The 12,538-nt window shown below is 48.6% G+C and overlaps 2 protein-coding genes across 4 annotated transcripts; both read left to right on the top strand.

Moving 5' to 3' along the window:
* Window positions 1-242: 242 nt before the first annotated feature.
* ift57 (intraflagellar transport 57 homolog (Chlamydomonas)) lies at window positions 243-3,151 on the top strand. The gene is made up of 11 exons (XM_049746714.2): window positions 243-704; window positions 871-1,045; window positions 1,128-1,246; window positions 1,379-1,466; window positions 1,534-1,602; window positions 1,678-1,797; window positions 1,897-1,968; window positions 2,410-2,541; window positions 2,614-2,676; window positions 2,761-2,827; window positions 2,929-3,151. The coding sequence occupies exons 1-11, from the start codon at window positions 547-549 to the stop codon at window positions 3,078-3,080; spliced, it is 1,215 nt and encodes a 404-aa protein (XP_049602671.1). The 5' UTR covers window positions 243-546; the 3' UTR covers window positions 3,081-3,151.
* Window positions 3,152-4,301: 1,150 nt separating this feature from the next.
* Window positions 4,302-12,377, top strand: LOC125985370 (uncharacterized). Of its 3 annotated transcripts, XR_007487300.2 has the most exons (6): window positions 4,302-4,575; window positions 6,486-9,319; window positions 9,441-9,541; window positions 9,826-9,899; window positions 10,001-10,144; window positions 10,788-12,377. XR_007487300.2 is itself a non-coding variant. In XM_049748145.2 (3 exons), exon 2 carries the CDS (start codon window positions 6,525-6,527, stop codon window positions 9,282-9,284), a length of 2,760 nt encoding a protein of 919 aa, XP_049604102.1. In that variant the 5' UTR covers window positions 4,302-4,575; window positions 6,486-6,524; the 3' UTR covers window positions 9,285-9,319; window positions 9,441-9,753. The 3 variants fall into 3 exon arrangements, 1 of the variants encoding a protein (XP_049604102.1); XR_007487299.2 differs by having other exon boundaries at window positions 10,001-11,951; XM_049748145.2 differs by lacking the exons at window positions 9,826-9,899; window positions 10,001-10,144; window positions 10,788-12,377 and having other exon boundaries at window positions 9,441-9,753.
* Window positions 12,378-12,538: the final 161 nt, after the last annotated feature.

The raw sequence follows: 12,538 nt of genomic DNA, 5'->3' as shown, positions 1-12,538 counted from the left end.
TGATCAATCAAGCAGAGGAAGCAACCACTTCATCTTACTCTGCATTGTGAGGGCAAGACAAGATTGATTTAATCATTATAGTCTACATTCCAACATAATCCTACGATAAAGATAACCTGGAAAACCCTAACAACACTGTTCACAGGTCCACAACTGTTTTTGTGCAGTTGCGTCTTTGTTTTTAATGTATTATTTTAACTTTCACACTCCATACCAGTAGGTGGCGGTAAAGTGTGTAAACGCTATGGCCAACCATATTGAGGAGTACGCGAAGGAGACTGCGTGGAAGAAAAGGAGAAAACTAACGTTGTTTACCCGTTTCTCTTTTCTTTTCTTTTTTTTAATATGGATGTACGGGTTCCCCTGGAGAAAGTCAGCTAATTCGTGGCCAGTGTTGTCATGCGATCACTTTTGACCGTTTACGTGAGAAATAAATACCACTCACGGCTAACATTAGCTTGGACAGCTCGTTGTCAGGCAACGGGCAGCAAACAACCTGGACGGCTTAGCCTTCGTTTATGCTAACAACACAGACAAATACCAGAGATGGCGGAGGACGGTCGCCGCGGGTGGGAGGAGGACGAACGCGGCCCGGGAGCTCCTCATCAAAACTTCGTGCTCATGGAGGCGCTCGCGGAGAAGCTGAAAATCTTAAACTGCGACCAGGACCTGCTGGAAAAACACAACATGAAGCCCCTCTCCAGGCACGTCAAACAACAACCACATTCTTTTAAATTGAAAAAATATCTTCTTTATTAATTTGATGTGTAGGTATAATTGGATGCTTATGTACCTTAATCAAACAAGTAGCTGGTCTGAGTTATAGTTGGCTGGCCGGAGCTCAAAGGTTCCCTTAACGTTATGTTGCAGGCATTACTTTGTGTCCAGCCCTTACCTGGTGGCCAACCCGGGCGAGCAGTTTTATGTGTTCACCGTCATGGCCGCCTGGCTCATCAACAGCGCGGGCAGAAGCTTCACCAAACCTCGGGAGGACGACGAGCCCGCCGCGACCGTAGCCAACATCCTGGCCGAGCTCAGGGCGCTCGTAAATGTTTTCCGCTTGGATATCGGCCGGGCTGCCCGAGAACCCACGTCTTCCTCACTTTGTCGGTTTTGTGTGCGTCTAGGGTGTGAGGGTGGACTTCCCGCCGTCCAAGCTGAAGTCCGGTTCGGGCGAGCATGTGTGCTTCGTCTTGAACATGCTGGCGGAACACGCACTCAAGAGGCGGGGATTCTCCTTTCAAAGGTGCTCGTCCGTCATTAAATCGATTTTCATATGAGGCAAAGGATGAATGGATGAATAATTTCGTCACGTGTTTGCTGCCTGTGTGCGAGAGAGACAGAGAAGGTAGACGTGACCACCTGAGGTTCATTTCAGACCCACCTACCCCACCGAAACCACTGAAGAAGAATCGATGATAGACGACCACGCGGAACCCGCACCCGACAATGTGGACCTCGTCGCCGTACGTCCTCCTCTTCATCCTCCTCGCCGGGGCGAGGCTCTCGGTGTTGATTTCTGCGTCTCTTCAGGAGGAGGACGAGGACGATGAGGAGAACCTGGTGGACTTGGAGGCGCTGACCCTGCAGAGCACGCTTCAAGTGAGCCGTTGGCGCCGGGGAGTGGGCCGACACCACGGCTGAGGAGCTTTCAACTGACCCACCTGCGTTCTTCAGGAGGCGACGGCAAACAAACCCGGCGAGATCCTTCGCTCGGCGCTGGATGTGGCCGAGTGGAACCTGGAGGTGGAAAGGGTCCTCCCCCTCCTTAAAGTCACCATCAGGACTGACAACAAGGTGCACCTTTTTTGGTCGCACGTCATTTTGGTGGCGTTCGCTCTTCAATTACGTCAGCGGTTGTCTTCCTAATTGACGCGTTTGTTGTCATTTGTGCAGGACTGGAGGGTCCACCTGGAGCAGATGCACCGGCACCAGGATGCCATCAAGTCCTCGCTCAGTGAGGCTAAGGTGTGTCGCCTGACAGGTCAAGCTAAGTTGGAGCAGCTGCAGTTGAAGAAGTTTCTCCCACTTGTTAGTTTAGCGGAGAGACGCCTTTGCTTGTGTCGAGACATCCTTCGATAAGCCGCCTGCAGCAGGTGTGGCCTATGCACGACGGCGCCGTTCCTGATTGCCTCGACCTCGCCATTCTTGTCAACAGCCGTATCAAGGGCGCTTACATGACAAACACGCGTCCCTCTGCACGGCTCTCTCCTCGACTGCTTTTTATTTTGCCCAAATGTTCTCGGCCTCCTTCGCACTTTGAATGAGCGTCGTAGAAGGCGGCGAAAATCATTGGGCAATAGACAAATAAAAAATCTCATCTCAAATCTGACTATAACAAAAACCGCATTTTGAAAATGGATGCACATCCACCTTTGTGCTTAGCATGCTGCCGTTGGCTCTTCTCAGGGCTACCTTGACAAGCTGGAGGAGGACATCAGCAGGACGATGGAGAAGGTGTCCAGTCGAGAGAAGTACCTGAACAAGCAGCTGGAAGGCGTCATCAGCGAACATCGCGCCACCCAGGCCCAGCTCAGCGAGGTCCGCCCCGCCCTCGCCCTCTAAATGTCTGTTCCTTGTTTTGATCCACTTCCTCTTGTGGTCTCGAGCCAGGTCAAGGAGCGCTACCGAGGTGCCAGCGGGGGCGTGGCCCAGAGGACACAACTCCTGGCCGAGGTCAGTAGACACCGTCGTTTTCCCTTCTTGATTTGAGCCGAGAAAAGTCGAGGACGTGAAGGTCGTATGCTTGTCGCCTTTCAGCTATGTGAAGAGTTGGAGAAGGTGAAGCAGGAGATGGAGGAGCGAGGCAGTAGCATGTCGGACGGAGGTGAGGAAGGCTTTCTCACGGGTTTGTCCGGCCGAACATCCTGACCTGACGCCGCACGTGTGTGTCTGTGCCTGCGTGTGTGCTTCTCTGCGTGCGTGCAGCGGCGCTGGTAAAGATCAAGCAAAGCGTCAGCAAGCTGAAGCAGGAAATCATGACCACAGATGTGCGTGCCGGCGTGGTAGCCCACATGCTGCTGCAGGCCAAACTAAAGCGCAAATCCGACATGAGCTTTCGCATGCACGCCGCTGCTTGAGCGACGGACATTGCGTTGTGGGGAGATCTCTTTGACGTTTGTAACACAATAAAATCTTTCTTGAACCAAAATGTCTGCTTCAGACAAGTTCTTTTCTGACGGAGCCTTCCTCACAAACAGTACGCCACAAAATCAAATGTGCAATCTTGCCTGGCTCACAACCTTGAAGATGAATCGACGATGCGCGTGAGGCAAAACGACGAGCGCTCCTTCCTGTTGGCACTTGGCCAAATGACCGAGGCCTGGTGGAGTCCGTCTGCCTGCCTCTAATGGCTAACGCAAATACGTTCTCAGATTATGAGGGCAGTCGGAGGGCTGCGGGAGACAGCAGGTCGTAAATCATTGATTAATGATCATAAAGGTCGCAGAGGTCACATTTGTCATGCATAATTTTTTTATATCATGGAGGTCATAAGGTTATGGGAATGGCTAAGAAATGTAGCAGGTGTTGTTTTGTGGAATGTGGATTGTCAAATGCAGTTGCTGCATGGATGAAATATTGATGATTTTTGGCACGTGACATAATGGAGGTCATATAAGGTGATGGGGATGTTTTGGTAGGTGTTTTTCTGGAATATGAGGAATTATCTGTGCCCAACTTCTTCAACACGTTTGTTTTTCTTCTAAGGACTGTAGTATCTTTTCATCAGGGGTGTCAGAATGAAATGCCTCATTCCCAGAAATAACGTTGAGTGTGACCCCGAGTCTTCCGTGCTTTATACCCAGCGCCTGCTTCCTTTGGGGGTCAGCACGACGGCAGGTGGTTAACCTATGACCTGCTAATCTTCATTGCAGAACCTACACAGTTTACCTATTGTTCCTTCCTGATTGCTACCAGATGTATCTCTTCTTTCTAGCGCCATTAAGTCTGCATTCCTGAAGCCAGACTACAATATCCCGCACGAACTTGACCATAAACTTGAAATAAATACATGGAATAAGAGCAGAATAAAAATAGACTACAATAGTGTTAACTGTCAAAAAAACGTATCACAATTATTTAATTAAATTATTTAATTAAGGATAAAATGTAATAAAAGAGCAACAAACACCCAAATGAAAATCTAATTCCAATTAATATCGCGAAATACTGCTGCATACAATGACAAAAGGTGGGACTAGTGGTTAGCACGTCGGCCTCACGGTTCGGAGGGTGCGGGTTCGAGTCCACCTCCGGCTATCCAGAAGGCATAGGGGCGGGGGCGGAGTGTGATTTAGCAGGCTGTGGGAGGAGTGGTCCTGTTCTGAGCTCAGCAATCAGACTCCCTTGAAACCAAAGGTGCCCGACGTCTGGGATATCTGATGGAGTCTTGCATACATGCACCATGAGCTCGACTCCCGCAATGACGGTGTGCATATATGTGTGAGGAAAAAAAACATAAAGTAGCCCGACGTGTGTTGGCGACACGCAGGAGCAGGGTCTGCCTTTCCGAGAGTCGTTTTGTTTTGCTCTTTGGGGGACAACAAAGCAGATTGGAAGAGGAACTTTTCTCAAGTAAGTGCCTCCGTGCGCGCTTCTCTTCCGATTTTGGTCGAGCTCAGGAAAGAGTTCACCTCAACCAAACTGCTTCAAGCTCATAGTGCAAGTAGGTTATCTTCATACTAAATAACTGTTACAAGTTCAAGTCGGTTTTGTAGAGTACTACTTGAGTAAAGGCACAAGTATTCTACATCTAAAGTACTCGTGAGGATGAATGGCTTCATTGAGTAAAAGAGTTTTTTCTTTTCTCCCATTGAATGAACCAAAACTCGCGACCGGAAAAGAAAAGGAAAACAAGCCTAATTGTGCTTTGTTGCATGTATTTATGAATATGGAAAGGGAAAGTCCCGTGTGTCAAAAACAAAAAGGCGCTATATTATGCATGAAAACTTTCGAAATAAGTTACTCGCGTTGCATCGCGGGAGGGGGTGAGAGGTATAAACGAGAGGAAGCAAGCTGACCTTTGACATTGTCACATGAGAGCTAGCAACTGTGGTCTTTCTCAGTCATTTGAGACGCGTTGGCTCAAGTATTATGATGAATTGTCTTCAAAAGCAAGTGGAAGGTGGCTGGGTCAGGGAAGAAAAATTTCAGTGACACACAGCTGATTGGGAAAATATTTTATTCAACCGATGTCAGAATGAAGTGCCTCACGCTCAAAGAAAATTTGTTGAGTCCCGGCTCGAGTCTTCCGGTCTCCATGCTTTATGAGGAAGAGGAACTCTTAACCCTATCGCTTTGCCTAACAGCTGCACCCTATTGCAGGGGTGTCAAACTCATTTTTTTCACGGGCCACATTGTAGTCATAGTTTCTTTCGGAGGGCCATTCTGACTGTCAAATGTATGAACACCTCATATTATATACAGTAAAAGCTGCAAAACAAACTGACAAATAACTCCTTTTCAAATCAGACGAGTAAAAACTGGTCAAATATTAAAAAAAAAAGATATTAAAAGTGAAGACAATTTGAAATTCTAGTAATGACACACAAATTTGATGCACAATTTGTCTTCGCAGGCCACATAAAATGATGTGTTGGGCCGTATCTGGCCCCCGGGCCTTGAGTTTGACACCTGCGCCCTATAGGGTCACCCTCTCGTTCTTTTCTGGTCACAAACAACTGGCCGTTCTAACGGCTGCAAGGTGACCCTCAACTCGCTGCCCCTACAGGGTCACATTCTCGTTCTTTTCTGGTCTCAAACAACTGGCCGTTCTATATTCGGCTGTGGGTAACGACATGCGCATGTGTAACATAGGTGCCGATGCGTCTGATTGTTTCCTGTGGTGCTAAAGCACATGAAAGGGGCCATTGTCAGAAGACAGATGTTTACGATGTGGGCAAGTGAGACAATAAAAGACCCACTGTCATCCTTTAGGGGGCCGCCGTAATGTGGGCGAGTGAGACAATGAAAGACCCACTGTCACGCTTGAGGGGGCCGCCGTAATGTGGGCTCCTTATCTCGAATATGGAGACAAATTGAGGAAGTCTGGAGGAAGCAAATCTTGATCCCGGCAGACATTAGAGGCCCTCCATGCTTGGATAACAATTCTTCAACAAAGCTGCTCCTTACCTGCTTCCAGCATCTCCTCCTGCTTGTCGTCCACCCCTTGACAGCTTTTGGATTCTTGTTGGGAAATATGTCAAATACTATCATTAGAGTATGGAAGATCTTGTTTGTCTGGTATGTGACAGTTTGACCTTGTGCCCAGCAATGTGCAACCGAGATGGAATGTTGAGGAAACAAAGGTGTTTTCATGGTTCGGGAGCGTGTGACTGGCTTAGGAGTATATGACTGGAGTCATGAGATGGCCATACTGCTTGTGAACAAGAGAAGCTATATAGTTGTATAAAGCCCACTCAATGCAATGAACTCAATAAATCTAACCCTAAACTGATTGTGTTTACTGTTTGGACCTCTTCCAGGCAGCAGTGTAGTTTCCATTTGGCTCCGCTGAGGACACGATGCAGGCGTGTGCACGTATGGCTGCACCCTCGTGGGATTCGTCAGCAGACAAAATTTGGAACTATCCCAGCACACAGAACCCACATCAGTACCAGACATACGGTGGTGCCGATTGGTCAAGGACATTCTCCAGTCAAAACGGCAGATGCTACCAGAACACCTCACATGTCCCTCACACTGGCTTCTCAGACCAGAAATCGTCTGTGTGGAGCCCAGGAGCCAGTTCCTGCCCCCAAAGAGACGTTACAGCCTACCAGAGACCCTCATCGGCATTACAGGCCTCATTGGGAACGGTCCGTGGCCACAGCGTTGTACCCGAGCAGTTCTGTCAGAATCCGTCATCATATCCGCACAACGGTACACTCGCAACAAGTTTCCCTGGCCCCAACAGCAATCAGACGCCTTGGCCACAGCCGGACACCAGGTCCACTTTACAGAACCCTTGGGAGATTCACACCAGAAGGTTTGCTCAAGACGATACGCAATGGCACATAAGACGTAGTGCTCAAGCTGTAGAGACCCAAGCAAAGATGGCGGAGAGGATGTCATTGGGCAAGCACGCGCAATGCCCTCCGTATTCATCACCTCACGCAGTCCAGACACCAAAACCACAAGCGGTGCAAGTGTTTCGTGTTCCCAGAGAGTCGTCAAAGTTGAGCAAGCCTCACAGCAATCGCACGGCGCCACCAAATCCCAATGCACTCAAACGCCTCACGACCGCCCGGTCGTCAGGGAGTCGCTCAACTCGGCCAACGGTCGCTAGCGTGCGGCCTGTGCGAGATGGAAGCTCACAGCTGGCTGGCCAAATTCCTTCTGGCTTGAGTTGCAATGACCAGACAGCAAGTCCAGTGAGGGGATGGCAGGACCATCGTGCACCACCACAGTTCCAACCAGAAGAGCCTGAGGGTCGTGAAGAGAGGCCGCTCCTGCAGTCTCTGGCAACACGCAAGTGGACTTGTAAACATTTAGAGGGACTTGTCCAGTACATGGAGCAAGACTCGGAGAAGTCGCCTGAAAGTCCAGCCCGCGTAGGTTCTGATGATGTAATCGCCACGTTCTGGAAAGATCCAGAAATACTGAAGGACAAGATCCGCGCAGGCTTATACTATGAGATCATGGCAGAGACGTTCACTTTCTACCGTGAGCATGTGACCTCAGACTCTGTGGTGCTGTCGGAGCCCAAGTGCGACTCCAGCCTCAGCGGCTTCCGGGTGCTGCGAGACGGCGAGGTCTACTCCGAACCGCCGTACTCTTCGTTCTGGCGCAACATCAACCCGCAGCTCCATGACTCGTTGGATCACGCACCAGTTCCGAGTCCACTTTTGTCATCTGCGCCCGTGACCGCGGCGGCTCAGTCACCAGAGGCCGAACAAGAACCACTGGAACCAAAAGAAGATGAAAAAGCACAACAGGCCCAAGTGCTGGGCTCTCCCAGTGAAGATTCAGACGTCTACTCGTTCGTCATTGAGGTTTTGCCCCAGGAACAGGCCAAAGCGATCTACGAGAGTATCAACCACGCAAAGGAGACTCCCGCCAAGGAGGACCCCCAAGGCTCAGCCGAGACTGCGACGAGCGCCGACAAAGGGGAGAAGGATCTGTTTGAGTCAGAGTTGGAGGTTTTCTTCGAACAATGGAAAGATATCCTCTCCGATTTCAAATTTTCCCCAAAACAAGAGACTGCGCAGAATGAGGCGCTAGCGGACACGAGAAGGCAAACTCTTGACCTCTCCCTCCTCGGCGTGGATGCAGATGATCACTCCCTGGATTCCAATCAGTCCCACAATGCTTCTCCACTGATAGAGCAAAAGGACCATCAAGAAACGGGAAAGTTTGGCACACAAAATGACCACGCGTGGGAAAAGCTTGAGGACCAAGAGATGTCAAGCCAGCAAGATGAGCGAGAATTGGCTCACGTCTCCCAACAAGATGAGCAAGAGACGGGAACCGTCTCCCAACAAGATGAGCCTGAGACGGGAAAGATCTCTCAACAAGATGAGCCAGAGACGGGAACCGTCCCCCAAGAAACAGACACCCAACCAGATCAGCAAGTGACGGGAAAGGTCTCACAACAAACACAAGAAGAGACGGGAACGGCCACCCAACCAGATGAGCAAGAGACGGTGGGAAAGGTCTCGCAACAAAAACATGAAGCGACAGAAACGGCCACCCAACAGAAGACAAAGGTCTCACCCAAAGACAATGTCCGAGAAAGGACAAATGTCTTAGTTTTACCATCTAAAGTTTCTTGTCCGCCTCACGGTCATCGTAGTCATGCCGCTAAAGTGTACCGAGGAGAGAGGACGCTCTGCCTCGCCAGTAAACGTCTGGCGGCTGCAAAGAAAAAACGCAAGAGAAGCAAGCAGTCCGTCATCAGTGTCGCCTTCATGAACAAGCTGAAGATCCACCTTGTCCGCCGGGATGTCAGCAAACGCAGCAAAGAAGCTGCGACTGCCAAGCTGGTCCTCTTTGGCTCGGCCGGACGTAGGCGCAGCTGCGCTCCGGATCGTCGCGCACCCGAGGTTCTAAGCGTCAGCGCTAAAAGCCGGAGTTCCGCCAAACAGAGGATCTACGAGGCTTGGTGTCTGCCCCCTGTTAAGATCGACGGCAAAAGCAAAGTCCAATCTCGGCACAAGTCCTGCGCGGACATGGCCGGAAAAGAGTCCCCTTTGCCCACCTTGACCTTCAGGAAAGCCCACGGCAGGCTGTCTGTCCTTGACCCGCAACACAAGAAGCTCCAGGCTAGACGGACCCACTGCTGATGGGATGCTGAGGAGCGCCGCTGAGCGTCACTGCGGTGAGTTGACAGAAACATTTAAAAGCTGCGACCGCCAAATAGTTGGCGAGTCGGTGAACTTGAAGAAGGTATCTGAAGCCTCTTTTCTACGCTTGAACCTCATCCTCCTTTTGGTCTTCAGGTAAACTTGAGTGGGCGAGCGAAAGACCATCCCGGGAACGCCGCTTGGCTCGGCTGCTAAGGGAACGTTCGCCGGGACAACGGCAGCCACCTTGGCGACGGGTAAACTTTTGATTTCAACCGTCATGACGGCGACTTGCAGGCTCAAGTTGGCATGATCCAGAGGTGATCTTCCCGCTCTAGGCGTTGACTTTGAAGAGCATCTGGGGACCTTGCAAACTTTTTGGTTTTTTTTTTACACCACCTGAGCTCATGTCTGTATGTACAGAATTGTTTTTGTTTGTATTTCCTCCAGTAAAAACATCACAAATACAGTTTGGGAAAATCATTTCTGCCATTTTTTTTCTAAATATGCAACTAAACTTGCAGTCATTTATTCCTCACAGCGCTTCTCCTGCCGACTGGGTTCCGTCCCAGCTGCCGTCGGCCATTTGAGTGACCGCGACAGAGGTCGACAGAGGTCGGCTTGAGATTTCGCAGCAACTTTGTCCCGATGGGCTTTGCTCCTTTTTGATCATTGTTTTTTTTTTTGTGTCATTTCCGTCCTGCTGCGTAAAATAGCCAAACAACGTCTGAGGCCTCCCTTGGGAAGGACTCCTCGAGCCTCTGCAATCTGGAAATTCCCTTTGGCCCATTTGTTCATGTGACAGATGACTCCAGTCACGTTCGCCGACAACCAGATGGGCTTCTTCTTGGTTTAGTTTGGTTAAGTTTATTGAACATACAAACATAACATCAAATGTTTATATTCATGGGAAATGAGAATGTGTGGTAAATTTTTATTCTGGTATCATGCAATGTATAGTAAGCCTAAGTGTGACCGGGTCATGTTCGGGTCAGGTTCAAGCCGGATTGTTTGGGTCTTGGTCCAGGAACGTAGACTCATTGGCACCAGACACATCTGGTTTCTATTAGCAACTCACAAGATATATACCGTGTAGAGTTGGGGAGGCTGACTGGGGGGGTCATAGATCATCCAACAGCACCGTGTGTGCGCACCTGAGTGAAGGGAAGCGCGGGGGTATACGTTTTAGGGCGAGAGTAGACAAAGACATCTTGGCTAGGGCGCAAGACACTTCTCTCTGACATCGGTTGAATAAAATTTTCCCCAATCAGCCGTGTGTGAAGTTTTCCTTCCCCAAGCCAGCCACCTTTTCACCGTTTGTTTGGAAGACCAGCTAACCATCGAAGAGAATTCACAACAAATGCTCAAGAGGAGTCGGTGGAAGTACAAAGAACTTAAACTTCTTGGTCTGACAATGTGTTGTGTACTTGGTAATATTAGCCAAAGAATGTGAGCGCGGTTAGCTTATTTCTGCTCTTTTCTTTATCTTTGTGATGCATGCAGGAGATGTGATGCATGGAGGCAGTTCCAGCGGCAATGTGAGACAGCAGTTAGAACATCTTGTTTTCAGGACGTGCCTCAGGACTCAGCAGATAGCTTTTTGCTGAGTTGTCATCTGCATCCTGCCCGATCCAGTCGTAACCATTTCCTTCTGTTGCACAACATAAAAACAACAAGGCCAAAACAATGAGAACGTATGATAATGTATTTATATTTTTCCAACAGGGTTGACAAATTATTTTGGTCGTATGATTATGTTAGAATGTTGACTAGAATCATTAACTTTCCACATTCGGTTGTTGAAACTGAAGAAATGGGGTCAAAATACAAAAAGTCCTGCCTAGCTACAAAAACAGATGTGCTCAAACCTCATTGAATAAATTACATAAGCAGACAAGTATATTCACATATTAAATCAATAAAAGAACAATTTTAAGCATATAATTATACCTACACACTAAATCAATAAATAAGACATAGCTAGACATTTTTGATAAGTGGTAATGAGGAAGGTTTTTATCAACTTTATGATCTGATAGATATTTCTGAGCACTTTGAAATAACAAATGTCTTTTGATATATGGCCTAAATAGCTTAATGACCCTTAAGGAACTGTGTAATGCATGCCTGATGTTTTTCTCTAAATCATGGACACGGCCAGAGTCGTCTTGACCGTCCAGTACTTGATTGTATCTTATGTTTTGACTAATGCTAGACGCCAGTTTTTGATTACTACTGAACGCTCTGCACAGAGGGAAATATTTTGCCTAACAAAGAAAGAATGAGGTAGTGTATGTCCAAGATTGGAGAAGAATGTTCACAGGAAGGTCACGCGGAGATAAAACCAGCAGGTGCCAGAGGGAGCCAGCCAAGGACTCGGCTAAAGATGATCGCCAAGGCCGAAAGACGGGATGGAAGACAACAGCCCCCACACACACCGAATCGCCAATAACCAGCACCCACTCCCATGGCGAACTTGCCCCACCCCAAAGACTCATCACCCATCAAACTCGGCCCACACTGGCATGTGCAGCTGATAGAAGCTAACCAAAGAACCTTGAACGTTGCCTTTTCTGAATGGAGACTTTCCGCTCTTGAAGGGCCCAGCGCTGTATTGTACTTTCCTGAAAACAGAGCTTTTTGAACAAGAATTGTGATTGAACTCAACCAACCTGTCTAATTTCTGCTTCAGTGTCTTAGCATTTTCCTAAATCTGAAGAAATCAAACGAGCACGCTGTTAGGGTTTTCCAGGTTAACTTTATCGTAGGATTATGTTGGAATGTAGACTATAATGATTAAATCAATCTTGTCTTGCCCTCACAATGCAGAGTAAGATGAAGTGGTTGCTTCCTCTGCTTGATTGACCAGCTGCAGGGGAAGCAATCAAAGTTGTTCTGATTCCCACAACAGTGTAAAACACCCCCTGCTCTGATCTTATCAGAGGCCGGGGGTTCACCAAACCTGTCCACTCACCCCCACTCTGTTCCTCCTAATAAATATGCCCTTGCAGGGAGGAGACTTTTAGACTTCATTCGATCATCGCTGTTCAGACAGCGACGAATAGACTCTCCACCTGCAGGTGTCTAAAAGAACTTGCTTGTCTCCCTTGTGGTTTTTGCAAAATAAGTTGGAGTGAGGACAACTCTAACACACGCAGTGAGTAAATTGGATAACAGGTGATTGGCAATGGCTTTTGCTGTGAGGCGCAGATAACGCGCTCCCTAAATTGTGGAGAAAATCCAACAAAACCATC

Source organism: Syngnathus scovelli, chromosome 17, assembly GCF_024217435.2.
Source record: "Syngnathus scovelli strain Florida chromosome 17, RoL_Ssco_1.2, whole genome shotgun sequence".
Taxonomy (NCBI): Eukaryota; Metazoa; Chordata; class Actinopteri; order Syngnathiformes; family Syngnathidae; genus Syngnathus; species Syngnathus scovelli.
The sequence above is the reverse complement of the archived record's forward strand: the minus strand, read 5'-3'. Positions and strand labels throughout refer to the sequence as shown.